This window comes from Pagrus pagrus (genome assembly GCF_965226575.1).
Source record: "Pagrus pagrus genome assembly, chromosome: 23".
Lineage (NCBI taxonomy): Eukaryota > Metazoa > Chordata > Actinopteri > Spariformes > Sparidae > Pagrus > Pagrus pagrus.
Window position 1 is genome coordinate 13301738 of NC_140205.1, and position 22764 is coordinate 13324501.

A 22764-nucleotide genomic window follows, 5' to 3' on the forward strand; every position below is an offset into this window, starting at 1 on the left:
CTACCACGAACCAGGAACCGGCTTTCAGGGTTACAACTCATTTTTGTAATACCAGTCAAGAGACAGCGGTTTAGCATTACCATTAAGGCTACATATCAATTTAAAATCTGTAAAACAAGTATTGATACTGGGCACTGCCTGCTGGAATTGGTGGAAAACATTTGGTTTGAAGGTTTGAAAACCTCCAAGAATGTTAAAATCCACCACAGGGTTCGGAAAGTACTCAGAGCGATACAACATAATTGTGATTTGTGGTTCAGTCGGCCAAACAGGAGAAAACACTTGGAGAGCATTTGGGAGGATAATCTTACGCAAGCTTCTCTGCTCATATTTAAAAGAGCTTTACACATCGGGAATTTACAAGATCTTTACTTGTTAGTTCCCAACCCAAGATGATCACGGACCAGAGGAACACTCACAATCAAAGCGCGCAGTGGAGCAAGTATTTAAATGAAAATGTCTCGATCGTTCCAGGGTCGCAGATGACCACATAATAAATCTTGTGGGCGGCTTGAGGGCCTGTCTGTTCGGAGGCTTCCTGGAGACAAAGCGGATGAAAAAGACCACTTCATAGGCTGTAGCAGATAACAGATGACTGAGCTGCTCCCTTTTAACTCCACTTGTTGATATCTTGAAACAAGATCAGGGTTCACATCCCATGGGCATCAAAGATCTTCGGGAATGTGTTGAAAACTGAGACGCTGTTTGCCTGAAGGAGCGAGGATTTCTTTTCAAAAGTAAGAAAACAGGTGGAAACAAGCCAAATGTGAAAAATAGTCGTATCTCGTAACATGTTGATCGTAAACGTTTTGGGTGTATCAGACGAGCGGTTAAACTACATCAGAGAGAACATGAGGGGATACACAGTGCTTTTCAGTCTTTTGATTCCCACGGCGAACACTTGCAGGTGACAGGTTCCATTCCTGTACTGCAAATCATACTTCACCGCTTCTGAGCGTGGTTTTGCATATCAAACCAATGAGAAACCATCCGTAGCGCATTCCCTGTTGATGCTAAGGAGGGAGACAGAGGAGGTCTATTTTTACATCCAGCCAAAACAAGGTTTGAAGTGAAGGCCCAGCGGAGAGGAGGGAAAAAAGTTGATATGATATGCTGCTCCCATCCTGAGTCTGTAAGATCTGCAGATGCTGCTCTGTCATTCCTGTTCTTCACATGGAGACTATAAAGCAGACTGCTCAGATATGTGGCTTAGCTTTTTATTGGTTCTGAAGGACTTTTAGCAGCAATAGCGGTGTGGTTTAGACCAAAATATCTCTACAACTATTGGATGGAGTGCTTGGAAATGTTGTGCATATATTCATGGTTCCCAGTAGATGATGTGGTGATCATCTGACTTTTTCTCTATCATCACAATTAGACCGACACTAGAACTGAGTGAAATGTATCGACAACTATTGGATGGATGGCCATGATATTTTGAATAGACATTCATGGTCCCAAGAGGATGAATCCTGTTATCTTTTGTGACTCTGATGGTTCCTCTAGCATCACCATGAGGCATTTGTGGTATTCGATTAAATGTCTCAACAACTATTGGATCGATTGCCTTGAAATTTTGTACAGATATTCATGGTCCCCAGAAGATGAATCCTTTTGAATTTGGAAATCCTCTGACTTTTTGTCTATTGTCACCACTACACTGAAATGTATTGTATTTAGTGAAATGTATTGACAGTTATTGGATGGACGGCAGTACAATTTTAAATAGCCAGTCATGGTCCCAAGAGGATGAATGTTGTTGTCTTACTCCCATGTTTCCTCTACCATCACCATGAAGCTGACATTTGTGGTATTTCATGAGATGTCTTGACAGCTATGGGATGGATTGCAAATTAATTTGGTACACACATTCATGTTCCCCTGAGGATGACTTGTTATAACTTTTTCTCATAGCTTAACTGTTAATCCACACCAACCCATCAACTTCTGGTTGGTGCACCCAGCTTTCGGTTTAAGCACCACACACTGATGTTAGCATTTAGCTCAAAGCTGCTAGCATGGCTGAAGTTCTCCTGAAGTCCTGTTTCTTGGTCTCTCTGGCATGTGTGTGAACTATATGTTTCTAATGTGTGCGTGTATACATGCAAGTGTGAATAGATTCACATGTTCGTGGGAATACAATTGGGCTTTTATCTGTGGATTACAACCTAAGAAGGTATTACACATGCTATAGAAAGAGCAAATGAATAATCCCTTTCAAAGCTGCAGTAAACGTGCCAATACTGTAAATGTGCTGTCGAGGAAAACCAAAGTAATTAAGTTCCAGCATTTCTATATGAGCATCCTTCGTTGGAGGTATTAGGCTGTGAAATCCAGACTTCTTATGATACAGTGTGAGGAGAGGAGTGTTTTTCTTCTAAGGCACAGCCTATTTTCATGGCTATATTTAGAGGCCTGTTTCTACTGGAGGTGAGGATATTGCCTGCTGCGTGTGAGCTAAGGGAGGCATATGTTTTCCCCCCATCTGACCTACACTTCCTGGTGTGAATTAAATCAAAGCCGAGAAGTGCTGAGAAGAGGTGATAGGCAGTGGTCTCTTGAGATAAGACGATGTCGTTTTTGCTCCAACCGGCCAGCAAAGTAAATCGGCCTTGTGTGGTCTCGCATTTTGGCAAATAAACTGACTGTAGTTTTAGTTATTTGATGCCCAGAGGGGGGTCTGTAAGTAAAGGGAAAATGAGAGGAGCTGATAGGAGCAGTGTTGTCCCTAAATGAAAACTGAAAAGCAAAGTGCATATGTCTTCCTTTCTCTTCACCCTAGCCATCTTGATTTATGCGTCACAGATGTTTCGTTTATTTGTGGCCATGGGCCAGAGATGAAAAGAGTCTGGTGGTTGAGTGACGGAAATGCTGAGCAAATCTTCAGAGGCCATCTGGGCTAGCTGAACTGTCTGTGGCAATGACCGACTCCATCTTCCCTCCATCATCTTCAGCCGTACTCTCAACCGTGACACCCTGCAGGTAACACCTGGGTCCCCTGATGAAACTCGGAGCAAACATGATGTGTGGGTACTGGGAATGGACCTTAAAAGGAAAGGGAAGTGGAGATGAAGAGATGAAGGGAAGGAGGAAGGGAAATATACAGCACCTAAACAGAGTGCTGGGTGACTCAACCTGTCCTCAGTGTAGCCAGATAATCCTTTTACAGTGTGGTCAGTGAGCAGATACGTCACCTCTGATCCCTCTCCTTCCCTTTTTTTCCATCTTCAGCCCCTCAGCTGCCACTTCATCAGTCTCTGTCAGTCTGAGGCTTACGGTGTCGCACAGCTTCACATCACAGACATTGAAAGGCTGGTAAATTTGTGGCTAAATATACTGAAGATTAGTATTTTTAGCCATGCTCCTGTAGCGAGGTGATTCTAGGCATGGCAATGTTGATTGGTGGATCTGTTGGTTAGTCTGCCACTTCAGATTGACATATTTCATTTGATTGTCATCAAATTTTTTACATTGACATTTGACACACATGGTGGATGAATCCTAATGTCTTTGGCTATTCCCTGGCTTCTCATCTGTTGCCATCATCAAGTCAATTTTTTGATTTGTTGTGTTTAGCGCTTATTCGCTAAATTTAGCTGTTTAGCTTTTTATTTTGACTGATAAGCTCAAACTTGTGTGCCAACGTGCTGATATTAGTAGCATGCTAGCACGCTACCACGATTGTTAACATAATAAAGTATTACCTGCTAAATGCACAGTATGTTGCCTGATTTCTGATTTCTGAGTTTGATGATGTCAGTAAGAAGCATGGTATCATGGGAGTTGTTGTCTTCTTTGTTTGACAACCACCTTTGCCATTTGACGTAATTTGGGCAGAAGTGTTAACGGATGAGGTAAAGTTTTTTTACACACTATGTTAAGTCATGTGTGCTAACTTAATTCCTCACTTTCTGACGTAGCATCAGATGTGACATTTTATATACATTTTATAGCAACAGCGACCGAAGGAAACGCACCGTTGGCTTGGGTTTGGTTTGAACATTGTTGGAAACATTTGGGATACTGATAATGTGTTGTTTTTAGACATTTTAATGCAGAAATGTTACATATTATACCTTTAAACATCTGCATGTCAGCATAATCGTTCTGAGAGTGTTAGCATGCTGATATTAGGATTTAGCGCACAGAATAATTCTGCTAAAGTAGAGCCTTGAAGAGCTGCTAGTAGACATAGTACTCTTATCTCTACTTACTTTGCCATTGGTTGACGATATAAGAACAACTTGAGTGTATTTAGAGGCTCTTTCCAAATATTGCAATCAGTAAATTAACTTTTTCTTTGGAGCCTGAAACTGTAAGCTTACAACAGTGTCAGTGGGAAAATATATACTCCCATTTTGTTTGAAACTCTCTCACAACAAAACACTACATCATTTCAGTCGGGTCACATTTAGCCGTAGGCAGCGAGCAGCTTTGTCTCTCTTATCTGTCCCGTCCCCGCTGCCTTGTTTACCTTGCCATATTTCCTCATCTCTATCTCGATCAAACTGCGACGGCAGTCGAAGTTTGAACATAGTCTAGTTTCCACTTTCTAAAAGGGCTCGCTGGCTCCAATCTCCTGTCCTCGCAGGGATGAATCCATTGGGTTTCTGTCTTACTTCGCTCCCGGCTTATGATTTATTCATATGTAGAGTAGAACATTCCAACAATCCCCCTCACCCCACCCTGTACCCACAACCCCCCACCTCTCCAATCAGAAATATCGGAGGAGGCCGTATGGGGATGAAGCGCACTGTAGAAATTAATCCAGCTCTGTCTGCAAGTCTGCTTTTTAATTAAATGTTATTCCATGGCATTTACTCTACATACTATATTGCTGTGTACAGAGAGAGAAACAAAGCTGATAAGACAAGGGGGATAACATGCGACCCATGATGCCCCGAGCATAGGGTGTATACTTTAACCTACAAAGCCAGCAGCAAGCCTGGGGTTGCTTGCTTTTTCATGGCACATCCATTCATAATTCACCATGCAAACTACAAAGGTGGATGGGTAAGTGGACATGCGGACCAGTGATGAGACTGAGAGAAAAGAGAGGCACATTTGACACTTCAAAGCATTTTAATGCACCATTTGCAGCATGGGAAATGAACATGCATTATAAAGGGTTTTTACAAAAATCCTTTGTACTCGAACACAACACCGGCTCCACCCGGACAGATGATGAGAGAACGTAAGAAAGCTGGCTGAGTGTATGGATGCTATGGATGTATTCGATGGTGAGGACAGCCGGCTCATAAAAAATGTGTGACATCGGGTGTAAATGCACTCACCCTACATGCTGCACAGGCATGAAGAAACTCACTTTCTCATGCACACACACACACACACACACACACACACACACACACACACACACACACACACACACACACACACACATACACACTGAGAGCTGTGTGTTGAACTCTTTCATTTTCGCCGGTGGAATCCCTCCAGTTTTCTTCACATGTAGTAGTCTCATGTATTTTTCATGCACCAGTTGTCCCAGTAGAAAGCCTTGTGTGTCCAAGAGAGGACTCTCCACAACTACAAGGTCATGTCCTCACTATTACTGATAAAAAAAAATTAGGGTGTAATTTCTAATGTGTATGAGTTCTCTCTTTCTTTCTTTCTTTCTTTCTTTCTGGATGTGAAGATGCTATGGATAAGGGCATCTTTCTATCCTCATTGACATCTAAGGGTTTTACTACAAGTCCCAGAATGCTTTGCTCTCGGTTATCGCTGCGCTGGCGATGCTGCTGCATTCAAGTGCACCTCGGGATTTCACACATCCGATTTGGTAAATCTCAGCTGCCTCTTGGAAAACTCAAGCAGCTGTGATATGATTAAAAAACTCATGTTGGACAGCTTGCTGAAGCATCAGTATCTGTAGTGATGAGGCAGACTGGTGCTTTACAGTAACATGGCAAAATCCAGAGGTCAAATGTAAGTTTGCTTGCTTATTATGGACATATAAAAATGTTAATAAGCTAGGCCATGTGTCCATCTCACTTAACTGCACTGAAAATAAAACATACTGTAGAGTTCATGGAGCCTATATCTTGTAAGGATTTGTCTGCCAGGAATTCATCAGTGTAGGATTGGAAACTCATTTGTAAGAGTGGTCAGCGAAGCTAGCATATTTAAACCGGAAGCAGGTGTTTTTTGTTGTTGTTTTTTTTACATTGGCTACAAAAAAACACCTGCTTCCAGCCTAATTTATTATATTTTAAGTGAAAAAAACATTGTGTATTATTTTATCATTAATGGGCTAATGTTTTTGGTACTAGCCATTTATGCTATTAGCGCTTTAGCGTTAACTTAGCGAACCTAATGGCAGCAATTCAGAGTTGGAGCTGTAGTCTTAGCTCATTTTCTGTGTTTTTATTGTGAATCAACATCACAGATATCATTGTTTAAAGTCAGTAACATAACAATGTCGCAGAAACGTTAGGCAATTTGTTAGCATTAAACGTGTGCTGCTAGCAAGAATGGCGCCACTTGCACCAACGAATACTATCAAGAGGTAGACTGCTAATAGAAAAGCTAATGATGGAAGAAAACGACGATGATTGTGATTTATCAGTGCTTCTGTATTCATACAGCTAAGAACTAAAGGTTAAATGACCAGATACTGAACAGCTCCCACGCTCTTCATGTCAGAAGTACGCCGACATCGTAATAGTCCGGCAGCACTTGAACGCAGCACGTCTCCGTACCACTACGAGCAGCAGCAGCAGCGGCAGCGGCAGCAGCAGCTTTCTCTCCCTGTAACCTAAACAATGAGTCCTACTACAGACCGGAGGACAGCACGCCAGTAGAATGCGTTACACAGCACACAAACCCTGCTTTTCGCTGCTATTCCGACCGCTCACTTAAATGTGCCGACCGTAAACATGTGGATACCTACGGAAAATGAAAAATACGGCGTCGGTAAGTTTACTGCCTTTATGTTTTTTTTTTTTCTCTTCTTTTTCTTTAAACTGCCTGTCCTCTGCGTTCACTCTCAGTCAGTCTTGGGGGGCATGTGTGTGTGGAGGTGAGCTGGCTCCTGCGAAATGATGAATTTTCAAGCACTGAGAGTTGTTATTTTGAGATGTGTGTGTGTGTGTGTGTTTTTAACAGAAGGCAGCATCAGCTCCCAAACAGCCCGTGATGGGAGCTTCATCTGACTGCCACATTGCAAAGCATAGGGTTGTCGCTCTGACCCCCCATGGTTCGCCAAATGAACAGCCACATTTTCATTTTCCTTTTTTTATTTATTGCCCCCTCTACTCGTGCTTTTTGCCCTATTGTCCGGGTGTAAACTACAGTGGGCTATCTTGACTCAGAGGTGCTTTGTATTTGTTTCTCTGTCTGTTTGAATGGGGGAGAGAGAGAGAAATCAGTTGCCTCTGTGAGCCAGCCCGCTGTGTGTCTGTCTGTGTACGTCGCTCCGCCAGTTCTTCGAAAGAAAACACAAATCTGAGACGCAATCAAACAGTAGGATATTTGTGTGTGTGTGTGTGTGTGTGAGGGATTCAGATTGCTCAGGACCTTGCGTGGTCCTGCAAAATGTGTGTATCCTTCACTGCATTGTTCCAGATCTGTCGGGGGGGAGAGCTCTGGATCAAACACTGAAGTGAGACAAACAAGCGACAACAACGCAACCCATGCCAAATGTAGGGGAGGGATGAAAAAAAAAAAAAAAGAAAATCCCACACAGACTTGAGTCCTGTTGGTGTGGTAAGAATTTCTTCTTTGCCTGGCTGTACCGGCGAAAAAGAGGGTGCTCATTGAGATGTGGCTGCTGAGAGGCGGCTTAAATGTCTCATAATTATATTCCCCAGAGATGTTGGTCTGCTCTGTGTGTGATGCTCTGGTCCCCTACACCATCCCGCAGCCTCCCCCAGCCAATAGTGATTATTTTGTAATGTGTCGGCATGCAAAAAGTGGACGGTGAAAAAAAACCTCTTAAAACTGATGGGATGAGAGATCACACGTTCCTCCTTGCTGTGCTTTTATTCCGGTTGTGTGTTGCATAATAAGGCACGCTCCCAGGCTCTTGTTAATGTTGCTTAGTGTCCAAAAAGGTGCCACCTTGCCACCATGACCTAAAATCAGCGAGGCACGGTGAACCAGAAATGAGCCTTTGGCCTCCCTGTGTCACACTCTGTTGGTCTGGTCTGCTAATTTCCCCCTGGTAGACTTGTTTCCCCTTTCTGTCCAGAGGTGCTAAAGAGCTAACCTCAGTCGCTGTTAAGTTGTATAATGTGATACTTAATCCTGTGCGACGCAGAGTCCGCTAGAGCCCATAGCTTCCATATTTTGATAGGGCCGGAAAGATTTACTTCCTAAACCCATTCAAATTCACATGGCTGGATAAAAGGAAGACATTTATTTTGAAGGCTTGCCATTGTCCCCGCACTGCGAGAGGGGGCCCTGTTAATTGGATTAAGGCTCTTTATCCCGTTTTTCTCCCTCAATAACAGCAATAAGACTCATATAATTGGCTGTGATTTATTTTTTAAGACATGTTTTGGCAGCGGTGGACTTCTTTGTGGCCGGGTCCTTTTTTTGAGGAAGGAACTGAGATGTTTTCCTGTTGTGAAATTAGGGTTACTTGATACACACGCACACACGCACACACACACACACACACACACACACACACACACACACACACACACACACACACGCACGCAACAATATAACTTTAACATGTCAGCTTCAGTAGCTTGAGTGTTTTTTCAGTCTGAAGTTCAGGGAGTTTGATGTGCTTTTAGTCTTTGGTTTTGTTTGTACTGTTGATTCCTTGCTTGGCTTCTGGAGAAAAGTGCCAGTCATTCTGTTTAAGTGGATCAATGGAGACTTTAGAGAGACTATTGAGTGTTTTAAAGGTGCACTAGGCGATTCTGGAGACTGTTGATGGTTTAGTCTCATTCCCAGATCATAAAATACAGATGCTTTGGGTTAGCTCAAAGGCAGCATGGAATACCATCAACCAATGGACACCAACAGACACCAACAACCAATCGTTGAGTCTGATGACCTGGGAATGAGACTCTCCACTGATTGGTTGCTGTTGTTAAGTCTGGACACCAACAACAGGTCACCGAGTCTAAACACCAACCCAAAGTATCGTTATTTGACGACCTTGGAACGTGACTCAACATTCAACTATCTTCCTCCAGAATCACCTACTGTACCTTCAGGAGCTATCATCAAGGCTGGGTTGTGCTCCAAAATAGCTAGTTCATGCGATGTGTTATTTCAAAAGCTGTTCCAAACTGTCACACTGACAGGTCTGGGTGAAAAGTCAGCCGTCATAGAGATGGTCGAGACGTGGCAATCGTTTAAATATTGGGATAACATGAAAGATGTGAGGGGAGGGGGTTTCCAACGCCTTTTGACCTTCTGACAAACACTTTTGATGAAGCATACTGGCGCCTTAAATTCCAACACCTAACTTCTTTCCGTGACAAGGCGAAATATTCCTTCAGCTGTTCACTTGTTTTGGAGGGGGAAAGGATAGCCAAATGTTTATCCTTGTTTCCAAATACCCTCTCACCAGTAATGACCATTGATCCCCAGATGGAATCTCATCCTAAATTATTCATGCCAGGATGAACAGCTGTCGCCTTTCCTCAGGTCTGGACAACTTCGAGCAAAACACTACCTGAAATGGTACAGAGCGAAATCATACCTCCGGTAAAATTAACATCATTGATTCACATCTGTTTTTACTTTTCCGCTCAGTCCTTTTTGGTCTCTGATGAATATCCACGCTGTAGGATTGCTGTGATATCTAAATATTAGTACAAGTAAGTCCCTACCTCAGCCATTTTAAATGTGATATCCTCCAGGTGCTTTCACGAACATTTTATCCCCTTTTGACAGGGAGGCTGGCTAACTAAAAGGGCTTGGTGGAAATCCTTGGATGCTTGCAGGAACATTTGATCTCAGGCCAAATCGAGATGAGATCAGAATGTCTTGCTGTTTAATTGGAAGGTTGCAGCGTTTGATGTCGATTCGCCTTACTAGCGAAGCAGGGCCCAGGGAGGACGGGGGCCACTGCCATTGATGAAATATGAATGGACTCTCCGCGAGTTGATGTTAAGGCAACCATTAGCCCACCAGTGGAGTGATTACTGCTTCTTAACCTGAAGCAAGATGGTTGGAAGATTGATGACACAATGTTAATATCTGACTCCTAAATGGACTTGGGATATGGAGACATTAGATTGAGCCACGAGGGAGAATATCAAAGTCATGAATTTGAACACAAAAATGGGTTAGGCTGGCAGTAAAAAATGATGAGATCAGATGACAGAGGATAAGAAGAGGTATGGAGTAGAGAAAACTGAATCTTGGATGACAGACGTACCCAAGAATGTCTTTTCAATGCTCCGTGAGTCCATGATGGATATTCTGTCACAAATGTCACTGAAGACAAACGCACTTGACTTGGTCACTGACTGCAGAACTTACCCGAGGCTGAATTGTGTCATGTTTAGAGTAGACACAGAGTTAATGCTGTAGACAGACAGAGTGAGGCCTTTCTCCTCATTAAGGCCGTTTGATACAACCAATCAAGCATGTCATTGCTCATCATAATTCAGACACATAATTAAACCCTTTTAATGAGCTGGTTTTGCATCCATGTGCGTGCAAGTCGAATTCTCCACCAATGGCTGGAGAAGCTTGGTTCAATACGTAACCTTGTTCTGGACAAAGCAAATACTCGTAGCATCAGATAAAGACGGAGAGAAGCAGTGGCCTGATTGAATGTTCCTGCTCGAGGCCTGGCTGCGATGGAGGGCCAGTATCGGGCCTGGGGGTTTCCTGCGCTCCCATGGCTGACATGGCTGGTTCCTCCCTTGGGGGGATGTCGCTGTGTTTGATAGGGGGTGGAGGGTGCTGGCGCGTGTCAGGGTTGGACTCATTGTCGGGGCGTCCGCCCTGCCCTGTTACCCCCAAATTCACTCCCCCCTCCCTTACCCTCCCACTCCACAGGGGATTAGCAGGTTGTTTTGGAGGGGGCCCCGAGGCCCATTCCACCATTATACCCATGATTCTCTAATTCAGCAAGCCCCAGGGCGATGTACGGAAGAAAGTGGGGGGAGGGGGCGTGGCGAGGTGAAGCCTACCAGCTTGTAATTGCTTCCTCGCCCGCTGCCTCGTCTCCATCTGCAGAGATAGCACCCCTTTCTCCTCCACAGTATGCACACACACTCGCCCAATGCAATCATTCAACGCGGGAGAAGACTGTAGAAGGCTCCCCTGTGAATTGAACAGATGCAGAAAATAAAAAAAGAGCAAGTGAGTTAACCACCCAGCCCACTGCTACACACAAGCTGTTCCCTGGTGTGTGTGCACGTAAGGGTTAAATAAATCTACATGGACATGTGACATATGACGGGCTCAGTGAGCGTTTTATTCATTGCTGATTCACCCCGACAATAATAGCCTTTGTGGCACAAGCATAGCCTGAGACGTGAGGACAGGGTTGGAGAAATGCCATCACCGGTTCGTTTGTGGTGCTCAATTAAATTATGCTCTATTTAATATGGAGTCCTTAATTATGAAGGAAAACACCCAAACAGCACGAACGCTGTTCGCTTGTTTTGATTCAGCAACACTAGACACAAGAAAAAGACATGATTGTGACATCTCAGTTATATATTTTGTAGAAATGAATGTAATTTCTTTTCATCTCCTTCCAGCTTTCGGTCACCACACTTACTCTGGGGATGCCCTCCGTGAATCCCATTGGAGTTGGTGACACAAACAAACAAATATGCTGTAATTGTCTGTCCACATACATGTATAATGACGAGACGGGCAGCTGGGGGAGCTTCCCGTCTCTACTCCAGTGGCAGTCGAGCGTGCTCGCTGTAGGGAGATGAGGCTCCTACTCTGAGATGGCCCAATGATTTCCAGTTTACCAGGATGCATATGGCCATTATAATGGCCATTATTTCACATAGGCTTGACATGAATTATTGGTTTCAAATGCTTGTCTGTGTGGTTATTGCCAACATCTTTCTCAGAGGCTCGCTTGTGCACTGGTCTTTTGCAACGTATTGTTTATTGGGTGCCATCGTTTTTAACGCGCAATCAATGATTTACATGAAAAACAGTGAAAATTAATTTGCCTGTCTGTGTCATATGACAGTAAATTAATTCTGGTTGTTTTGGACCTTTGGTTGGACTAAAGAGACTGAGGTTTTTGTGATGAGATTTTCTTTCTAATCAAGATCCTGATTGAAATTTGCGGCATTTGATCAAGTCCTTCTATCTTTTATGCCAACTTCTCTGTCACTCTGCGTTTGTAGCAGGCCTGTTGTGATGTTGTGCTTCCCCTTCCTCGATATCAATCCCTGATCCCTGCTTGAGAGAGGTTAATGGGATATGTCCTATTAGGAATTCAGCAGCTTAACTGATCAGTGGTGCTGCTGTAGTGGAGGTGAGGGTAAGAGTGTGTGTGTGTGTGTGTGTGTGTGTGTGTGTGTGTGTGTATTTCTGTCATCTGTGTGGGTTGGGGAGGGAGGAGAAATGACTGACATGCTATTCTCATAAACGAAGGGCGTCTGCCAGTGACAATCACGGTGATTGGCGGGTGAGAAGAGCTGTTTATGCGCCAAGAGACACTTGTTTTTTGTGCTCATTTGCGGCAGAAAAATGATTGCCGGCACTGGTCCAGCATCAGTTATCTGTGTGCTGTGGCTGTAATCCAGGCTGGCGTGTATCGACCATAAAGGAAGTGTACATTGATTTGTGTGAGCGTTTGTGTGGCTGACCCAGCGCATTGTAATGACCTCAAGGCTTCCATTTTCACATAAAGCTCTCTTTAGTAATAGCTACCTCTGTTACTAAAACCAGTGTGCTTAATTCATTATTAACATCCTAATAAAAAAAGGATAGTTATGGTGTGTTCAGGATAAATCTTCTAACTTTAATGTATTATTGATGGATAATAGAGTGTCAAGTCTTGCTTAAAGGACATATGCATAATTGAAGAAGTGCTAATGGTGGTGGTTGTCTCTGTCTTCAATTAGCCTGTTAATTCTTGAATATAGAATTGACCTCTAATACGCTCGTTCACGCAGTCACAGTGGGGGATGTGTAACCCGAGGAGAATCTCACAGATGGCTTTGGTCCAGTTCTTTTTGTTTTGGTTCTGCAGTGTAATCTATTTCTCTGTGGGATGATTGACCCTCATCAGGCCAAATCTGCATCGGGGCATCAGTTTTTTCTGCAGAGAATATTTCCTCTGCATCCTAACCTTCGCAGTTTTATGATGACACCAAGGACGTGTCTACACCAGTTTTGTATGTGCACATTGAAATGCCAAATCAACAGCAAAATGATGACATCTACATTTTCTGATGATTGGCAAGCAACAACTGGTTGATGACCATCAACATATAATAATAATGGTTGCTGTTGACATAACCAGTGATAAGTATGTGTATCAGCATTTACTTTCCCCCCACCAGCCCCAAAGCACTATTTTTGCCATCACAAGTGAATGTAAGTTGTCTCAGAATCAAAATAGCATTTCTTTACTTTGTTATTGTCATCTATAATTGTCTATAGTATTCAAAGTACCTCCAAACTGTACTCAGCTAAAGTATGTCAGTACATTTATTTCCTGTAAACTTGTTGTTTTGTTGCATTAAACTGCCGTTCACTCTTAAACCTTAATTTACTTCTGAACAGAAACTCTGTCCTGCTATGTGTTTAGCTCCGTTAGCTGTAAGCTCTATTTGCTCTCTTAGCTCTGTAAGCTTCAAGGTATTGGCTCCATTAACTGTTAGCCCTGTTTGCTTTATTAGCTCCATTAGCTGTAAGCTATTAGCTCTGTTACCGATGGACTCTGCTGCCCACGGCTGCTAGCTAACTAGCTTTCCTTCTGCCAATTTCAACACAGGTTTCTTGCTAACAATGTAGCATTATCTAAAAATTCTCAAAAAAATAGGATGTGTCCCTTGTCTATAGTGAGTTTCCTGTGTCCTGCCAGACCATAGCTCATCGTATATTTTATAGGTCTTGCACTGAGTAGCTATCAAGTGGCTGTAGCATCTGCATGAGAAGACACGTCTGCTATAGGCAGTGCTCCGTTCAGCAGTCTTTAGAGGATGGGTTTGAAATTTTAGCATTTTTGGACTACACAGGATTTTTTAGGCTGATACATAACTGCTCCTATTTGTGAAGGTTGATCTCTATGTCAGTCACACCTGTGCATTTTCTCGAAGCTCTGCCGCTCCATCCACACTACAAGGCAAAAACAAGTGTTTTTTTAAAAGCTCAGCTTGAAGCGCTTAGTGTGGATTGAATACCACAGAGGACTAAAGATGCAAATGTGGACATGGCCTAAATCCATCCAAGTGCCAGGGTACTTTCAACAAAATTGTCCCCACAAAATGCAGCTCAGTTCCTCTGTAAAGCGTCACAGTCCAGTTCAGGTCAGTGAGGACACTGTCAGCAGGCCGACGGTCAGGATTAATGTCAGCGAGACAGACAGAGACAGAGGAAGAGGGTGAAAGGTCTTCAGACAGAATGCTCGACCTTGACTGGGCGTCCACCCACAGTACTGTCCACTCCTTGCTGGCCTCATCTGTTCTCTCTCTGCTCTGCTTTTGTCTTGTAGTGCCTTAATTAAATGGAAATGCTCGTGTATTTCTGTGGTATTGAATTGGTTCCTTTTGCTTCCTGTTTCCCCTCTTTGTATCCTCCCCCCCTCCGCTCATTCCAGCAGAGTGAACTGTTTCCACAGACAGCAGGTCACACTGTGATGATGACCCTTATCTCACTTTCTGCTTCTTTCTTCTCATCCATCGCTCACTCATTCCTCCTCTGTCTGGCTTTTTTTTTTCTATTCCCTTCTTTCAATAGCCCACTTCCCTCTATCCGTGCTGCAGTCTGTTCCACCTTTATCTCCCTTCCACATGTGTCTCGTTCTCTTTTTTCCCCTTCCCTCCCCTCGAGCCATACTCACCTGTCCTAGATATCCCCAGACACTGTGTGTGTCGGCAACTTTTGTGTGTATTCAAGCATACGTGCATATTTGTGGCCGCTCTCTAATGTTGCACACGTGTGCTTGTATGCTGCTTGTGTGCCTGTTTGTATGTTGTATTTTCTGGTTGTGTGTTTGCAGCAGCCTCAGCGGACTGCAAGTCTGAAGATGATAAAGCACTACGGATGCCCCACAGGCTTTGGAATAGAGCTGTGGCTACAGATATTACACGTCTTTGTTGTGCTACATATTCAACTCCACATCAAATCCTGTTGAGCATGTTTCCTTTTAATGGAAGCATTTCATTGTAAAATGAGGTCTGAAAACTCTGAACACTGTTGTATTGAAGTTGTTGTTAGTGCAAAATGTTGTTTCAATAAAGGAGACGTTGCTGTCGACAGAGCCGAAGCATTTGAGACCCCGTCAATGCATTTTTTTAAAAGATAAAAATGGCTTTGTGCTACTTCTTACCAAAATTGATTAGCTTAAGCAGCTGCTAGCAATATCAGTTGACCATTTGCTTAATCTCTCCCCCAAACGGCAATTGTCCAATCATAGCAAAACAAGTTTTAACTGTTTTTTAAAATCCAAAGTCAAAACACAACAGCAAAAGTGGACCTAATGCATGTAATTTAACTGGTTCTCTATTGCAAAGCAAACATTAGCATGTCTAGCTAACTAAGTGTCACTTGCAAGCCTCAGAACCACACCATTAGCTAACGTAGCATTTTGTTGAGTGTTATCTTTGAAGACCACACCAGTATTGAAAGATTATATGTTAGCATCTCTGCCCCTGTACTGTAAGTTGAAACCCTAGCCAAACTTGTTACCAGAAATGGTAACGTTTGCCAAATTCATCAGATTGTGGCACCCTCAAAGCCTTTTCTCTTTTAAATGAAAGAAAATACAACCAATAAAGCTTTTTTTGAATGATATTTCTAAAAGTCTAACCTCTGCTGCTCGTCAGAGTATGTTTTTCTGTAAGCTAAGCATCCAAACTGGGAGATGCAAAAAAGAATGACAGCCTGAGCTTGCATTTTCCTGAAAAAGCTAACAAAGCTTCGCCAGTTGCATGTTTTCTATATGGTGGGTGCAGCCATTTTTGCCTTGGACATGCAGTTTTAGCCTCACTTTTAGCACAATACTATGTCTACAGCCAGCAATAACATATTCAAGACCCTTTTTCATGGTTCTCCTTTGTAGCTATTGAGCTAAAGCTGATAAAATCTCTTCAAAATACAAGTCTGCTTAAGTCTACCTCTGTGCAAAATCAAAGACCCAACATTAATGCACGCTGTAAATCTGCCATGTGACCAGGTGTAGTGGAGGCGTAGGGGTCAGAGAAAGGTCAAGTGACGGATGCAGAAAAAATCTACTTTATTTCAGAATCTGTTTGTGCATAGCAGGCAGACAGATGGTGTGTTCACGTCTCCCTGTGTTTGGTTTGGGTTGGTTAGGATGTGCTCTCTTTATAGCCTTGGTATCTTAACAGTGTTTTTTTTTAATGAGGAAGACAGCTGTTTTCATGCTCGCTCCAGTGCATAAACGACCTAAGAATGACCCTGCATCCTTGTCATTTATGCTGTCGTATTGATTATTCTGCCTGTGTGAATTTTCGTTTCTTTTCTCATCACTCTATTTAGTCATCTTCCCTTTTCTGGTGCCTCATAAAGTCTGTGTACACATTTTCGAATTTAGTGATGATCATTTCAGAATTGACCGGGGAAATCTCCAGGGCAAACAGAGATGCTTGCACACAGACACCACAGGTGCAGCATATTAGTGGTGTATATTGACTGTGGGCTGAAGAGCTGTGGAGGTGACATGGATCGGTTTCCCTCTCGGTCTTCTCTGAGATTGAACTGTTTTCCAGTCTCCTTCACTCTCTCGGTCTCTGTAAAAGACCACATCGGGAGCATCAGCTGCTGCCTGGCTGATTTCTGGGCAGCAGCCTTGCCGACCTTGGCTGCCGTTAGCTGTCTTATTACCTGCTCAATGCGTGTGTCTGTGCGTGCGCACCTCCTCTGCAGTTGGATCAGGGTATATACGGACTCTACATTCGATCTCTGGCCCCTCTGAGGTTCACGCATGTGTGTGTGAGCGATCCGTTTCCTGCTCTCGCTGTGCCCTCGAGGTGACGGCCTGGCTCTCCTCTGCATGTCAACCTGCTGCATGCGAGGTGCTGGCTCGCCGCCCGCCCTCCTCACCTCTCCTCTGTCAGATCCCCTCACTTCCTCTCTCTGCCCGCGCACAGAAAAGCCAGTTTAATGTCAGGTTGACTTTCAAAAGAGCTTTTCATTGCAGCCCACTGCCGCTCGCTCGCTCGCTCGCTTCGTCACGCCTTATTTTTTTCCAGTCAATTTGAGACTGAAGTGTTGAGGACGATTGCAATTGATTTTTGGCATGCAAGACTGCCCACCTGATTGAAATAGTTTCATTCTATAGAAGGAGAAGGTATAGGATGTATAGTATTCTGCATCTGGGGTTTTTTCTCAATTCAGATTTATGGGGGCAAAAGAAGAGAAGAGTTACAACTTTGAAATTAGATTAACTCCAATCTCGGGGACAAAGCTCCGAAATATGATTCCCGCAAAACTGACTGCTTCTCCCCAGCTGAACAATGAATTCCAATGAATTCCTAAATTAATTGTGTGGGTGTTGTAGAGTGTTATTGCCTCAGAGAGTCTGTTTAATTCATCAGGTTGACTAAACCTCCAACTGCGACCCAGTTCACTTCTTACGTCTCCTCTTTTCAACCCGGCTCCTCTTGGGGGACTGTTCCTATTTGCAATGTTTATGCAGTTAAGAGGGAAAGCCTTCAAACCACACAGACACAGAAACAGATTTCTTAGTCAAATACTTGTCTTAAATTAATAACCCCCCCCACCCCCCCCAAACATCTAAGCTACTCATTTGAAGTTTTGCTTGTCTGAGGGGAGAAGACCGAGTGTCTACCCGCTTCCTGCCTCTCATCGTTGATTGAATGGGGCCTTTTCAGCCTTCTTCTGAGGTTGGCATCGCAGTGCATTGTAAGGTTTGCTTTGTTTGTGCTCCTTTTCTGGAAGTTGCACAGAGGATTCCTTCTGTTGATTCAGTACACTGGGTATTTCTTCTCATGCCATTTGAGCGAGAACCGCAAGGAGATGCAGTCACAAAAATGTCATGTTGCCATGTTGCCAAAGGAATAGTCTGACATTTCTGGAAAAACGCTTGTTTGCTTCTTGCTGAGAGTATGATGAGAAGCATTTCTCTCATGGCTGTACACTAAATATCTTGCAGGAGGAAGGCTGAGCGATATGGCCTTAAAATGATATTGTGGTATTTTCGGGATAAGTCCTCCTCAAAAGCGCTTCATTAATGCTAGGACTGGGTGACAAAATCAAATATCATGATATTTCTGACCAGATAAATAATCCTCAGTAATGTGGATATACTGTATGACTAAGTGGGTAAAGGCAGGTATTTCAAGTAGAACAGTCTGGCCCCAAAAATTCAAGTAACGATATCCAAAATCTAAGGTGATACATAGTCCCATATCACGATAACTATATAATTGCAGATGCAGACGGTTAGCTTAGCTTAGCATAAGGACTGAAAGAAGGGGAAAACAGCTAGCCTAGCTCTGCCCTCAACTTAATCAACACATTTTATCTTGTTTGTTTAATGTGTATAAAAATTGTTATAAAAACATGAATTGCAGGCTTTTTTCCAGTCCTGTGCTAAGCTAAGCTAACCAGCTGTTTACGCAGCTTCATGAATACTGTACAGACATGGGAATGGTTTCAATCGTCTCATCTAACTCCCAGCGAGAAAGCGAATATAATAAATAATGCTTTATTTCCCAAAATGTTGCGCAGGAACCCAAATCCTGTATATTGCCCAGACCTAAACAGGAGCCAGCACATTGTTAGCTTAGCTTAGCTTTCCTGTGCATAAAGACTGATAGCGGGGAAAACAGCTAGTCTGGCTCTGCCTACAACTTCTAAAGCTTGTTACTTCGTTTGTTTAATGTGTATAAGAAATGTGTTGAACAAACATGAAAGGCAAGCTGTTTTTCAGTCTTGTGTTAAGCTAAGCTAACTAGCTGCGGACTTGGCTCCATCTCCATCTTTGATAGTGGACAAATATGTTTCCCAAAATGTTAAACGGGAAGCCAATTTCTATTTTATTCAAAGATATGTACTGATGTTGAACCAGCTGTCAGATAGCATGCAGCAACACAGCACTAGGCCAGACACACACGGTCACTCCAGGCGCTGGTATCAGTTTCTTTCCCGCCTGCCAGGCATTACCAAAAAAAGGCAACGTTCAACCACAGTGGGATCAGCTTGAAGTGGCCCTGTTTGCCACAAGCCTAACCTCTCCCCAAGCATCCACCTGGTGTCTTTATTTTCCTCCCTCCACCAGTCACACCCTCAGGGGAGGGAGTCTGAAGAGCTAAAAGTGGAAAGTGGCGCTGCTAAAAGCGGTTGAAATGGATCCCCTTTGTGTGGGAGCGAGAGGGGAAATGCAAAGGAAAACCCCCCACTGTGGGAGCCTTTGTGCCGGGAGTAAAAGCGGTCGGTCCGGGCGATGGCGGCGGATGGACACCTCAGGCAGTCGGTTCAGTCCAGCAGAGGAGATGACGGGAGAGGAGAGTTATTGTTTGCATGTATGCTGGCTTTGTACACAACGTGAGCAGCGCAAACTGTGATCCTATAGCAGCTCCCCTCCCTGCGGATACCTTTTGAGGCCCCTGGCTATTCTTGCTAACAAGCAATTTGTGTTGAGAACTGGCCTCGGATAAAATATACAGAGGCTGGCGTGGAAATAGTACAGAAGCTTGGACGAGACGAATGCCAAAATTTACTGGTATTTATTTCAAAAGATGCCTTTTTGACTGCAAGTCAAGTAGCTGAATATGTGAGATTGTGTTTGGTTTTCATTCCCAAGGGCATCCTGGTTTTAAAAATAGCATCACAGCCCAAGTAGAAGTATTTCCCAGAGAGTAATCTCTTCTGTTAATGGATCAATAATGGAAATCTCTTTTTGGATCATGTGTCCCCCCCACCTATTTATCTACAGCTTAATGACCTGTCATGGGTTCCATTTTGACCTTGATGGTCATTACAAAGCCCAGTATCATCTTCCAGTGTTTGAGCTGTTTGAAGAAAGATGCTTTCATGTTGTTTTAACTTGAAAGAAGCGTGAGAGGGCTGGTGATTTATGCCTCCAGTCATGTTTCCCATCTTCTTCATTTTGACTTTTTTCACGCAGGCCCTCGAGGGGCGGGCGGTACGCAGCTACAGCAGTGAAACGAGGCGTATTTGTTTCCCGTCGCCCTCAAAAATAAACTTAATTGGACTCGCGAAAAGCAAAACACATTCTTCACAGCCAGGACGCATACGAGTGGCTCGCATTACCGGAGCAGAACCGCGCATTGTCTTCCTTCCACTCTCTCTCTTTCTTTCTCGGTTCACTCGGACCAGCTCGGGCCTTCTGCTGTGCGGTGCTGACATAATGGGATGCTAAAAATACTGATGCACAAATGGAGCATGCTGCACTGCACACGTTTATGACATATGTTTGAGCACGGCTGCTGATGCTGCTGTTGTTTCCTGAAGCAGGAAAGGAAGAACTTTTTATTTGCTTTTGATTCTGATTTAAAAAAAGAAGTGCAGCTGATAACCTTGAGTACTCGCATTTCTGATTCATAATTTATTCACACCCAGGTACAATATCTACAGGTATGACCATGCACCCGATTTGACATTTTGTAACATCCTGCGGCGTCTCTCCCTCCAGCTTGTGTTGAGTTCAGAGGTTAGTGTGATAATGGTAGTGATTGAATGGGCGCTTGGAACCAGGCCATTGATTTGTAGGGGAATGTTTCCAGGCATCATCAGTTGTGATGCGTCACCCGTAAGCCCCCCCCGACCCTCATCTGGACTCCAGCCATAATCCTCTTTGCGCAGGCTGTCCTAATGCACTAGTAACCTTACCATCACCACCACCTATAGGAACACAGACTGTGGCTGGCTGTGACTGAGCTTGTTTGGATGTAGCTGTGGGAATGGACACACATGCCCAGCTGTGTCTAGGAATAGATGTGTATAAGGCCTGGTTCCAATATTGTTACACCTAAATACAGATGCTGACATCAAAATAACATTTTAGACACGAGAACAGTGATTCATACTTAACTCTTTAGACAAACGTATAAAAGTTCTTAATCAAAAGATGAATGATAGCAGTCTTTATTTTCTTGGTTACCTAAAGGGTAAACCCACCAATTTTACACATCAAAGTGTGTGTTTAATGTGTAGAAGTTCCTGAAACTGAAAGTGATGTGTGCAAATGTCTTTCCAGCAACACATTCGGTTTATAATGATCTGAAACAGAGAAAGAAAACGGTAAACTCTCATAACTGGGATGCTGGAACTGGGGAATGTTTGGCAATTTTGGCAGAAAACAAATACTTGAATGAGTCATTCATCATCTAAAAAGCAGCCATTCAACAGAATTATTGTGGTATTTAATGCACAACACGATAGAAATGAATGTGTGGATGATTGACTGCTTTAAATCACTTACCTCTGCATCATTAAAGTTGCACTTTGTAATTTTGGGGAAGAAATTTGAATCCGAAGAGAAAGATCTTTATTGGCTATTTCTTTTCTGCCTAAACAAACTAAATGAACAAACTCTTTGTTTTCATGACTGAATAAACTGAAACAAACTGCCTTAAAGGACAACACAACTTCACTCTGTTTTACTTTGTTTATATGTGGCGGACCCTGCCTCCTTCCTAGCTTCAAACAGTGTTCTCGAGAGCAGCTTTTCCGAGTTTGTTATTACCTCATTAATATTGTAAATAATATCTGAGTTTGAATCTCTTCTACAAAACTGCATAGTGCCCCTTTAATGTCAGTTTATGTTGTTGTAGTATGAGTTGTAGTTCAGAGCTCCACTCTGACTGACTGCACCTTTTAAATCTGACATGGCGATGCTTTACTCATACTCCAATGAATCCCCTATACTGTATATGTTACTGTCTGTAATCTGCCAGGCTTAACAGAGTACCGCACAAACTGCAGCGATGAGAATATGAAGGAGGAGCGAGGTGGATATGGGTGAGATGAAGTGAGGGGATACAGTGAGGCGGAGAGCGAGTCAGACAGCGTGTTGGTTTGATGGGCTGTCAATTGACGGTCCTCGTGGAGTTCCTCCTCAGAGTTGAGCTGCCAAGGCGGGCGGAGCGGCGTCGCCAGCGCGTCTCTATCTGCCCGCTCGTGTTTCAGGAAGCTCTCTCCGTAGCTCATTAGAATCTCTTATACTTTCTTTCCCCCAGGGGAGCACCGGGCGTTGAACGGGCACGCAAATGAGGCTACCTTTCTACTTTGTATAATGGTGTTCACTCGCAACTGTGGGAGGAGAAAAACAAAGATGAAATTAATCACTTCAGCCTCGTCCCTCCCCCTTCTTCTCATCCCCCCCCCCCTCTCTTCAAGTTCAGAGCTCCTGCAGACTTTTTAACTAGTTTCATTTAATTACACACAGCGTTAGGGGTGCACACAACTGCAGTTGACCTAAATCAGGAAACTGGGGCGTTTTTGTTTTTTTCCCTCGCCCCCTCCAACTTCTTACTCCACTCTATTGATTTTGTCTGCGCGGACAGCGAGCACGAGCAAATTAGCCGAGCGCGGCCATCAGCTCGGCACTCTGAATCAGCCTGCCCACAGCTTCCCCTCTCCTCCCCAATTTAATCTGGAGGATATGTA

General features: G+C 43.6%; 1 protein-coding gene across 6 annotated transcripts in view; it reads left to right on the plus strand.

Annotated features, from left to right (window-relative positions):
• Positions 1 to 6704: 6704 nt before the first annotated feature.
• The window catches only part of dock4b (dedicator of cytokinesis 4b), a 126502-nt gene continuing 110442 nt past the window's right edge, over positions 6705 to 22764 (plus strand). For 4 of the 6 annotated variants that reach the window (XM_084346364.1, XM_084346365.1, XM_084346366.1 and 1 more), the window contains exon 1: positions 6705 to 6936. In XM_084346364.1, the coding sequence (XP_084202490.1) occupies positions 6900 to 6936 (37 nt within the window). In that variant the 5' untranslated portion in view covers positions 6705 to 6899. The remainder of the gene's footprint in view (positions 6937 to 22764) is intronic. The other 2 variants (XM_084346367.1, XM_084346368.1) reach the window with 1 other exon arrangement.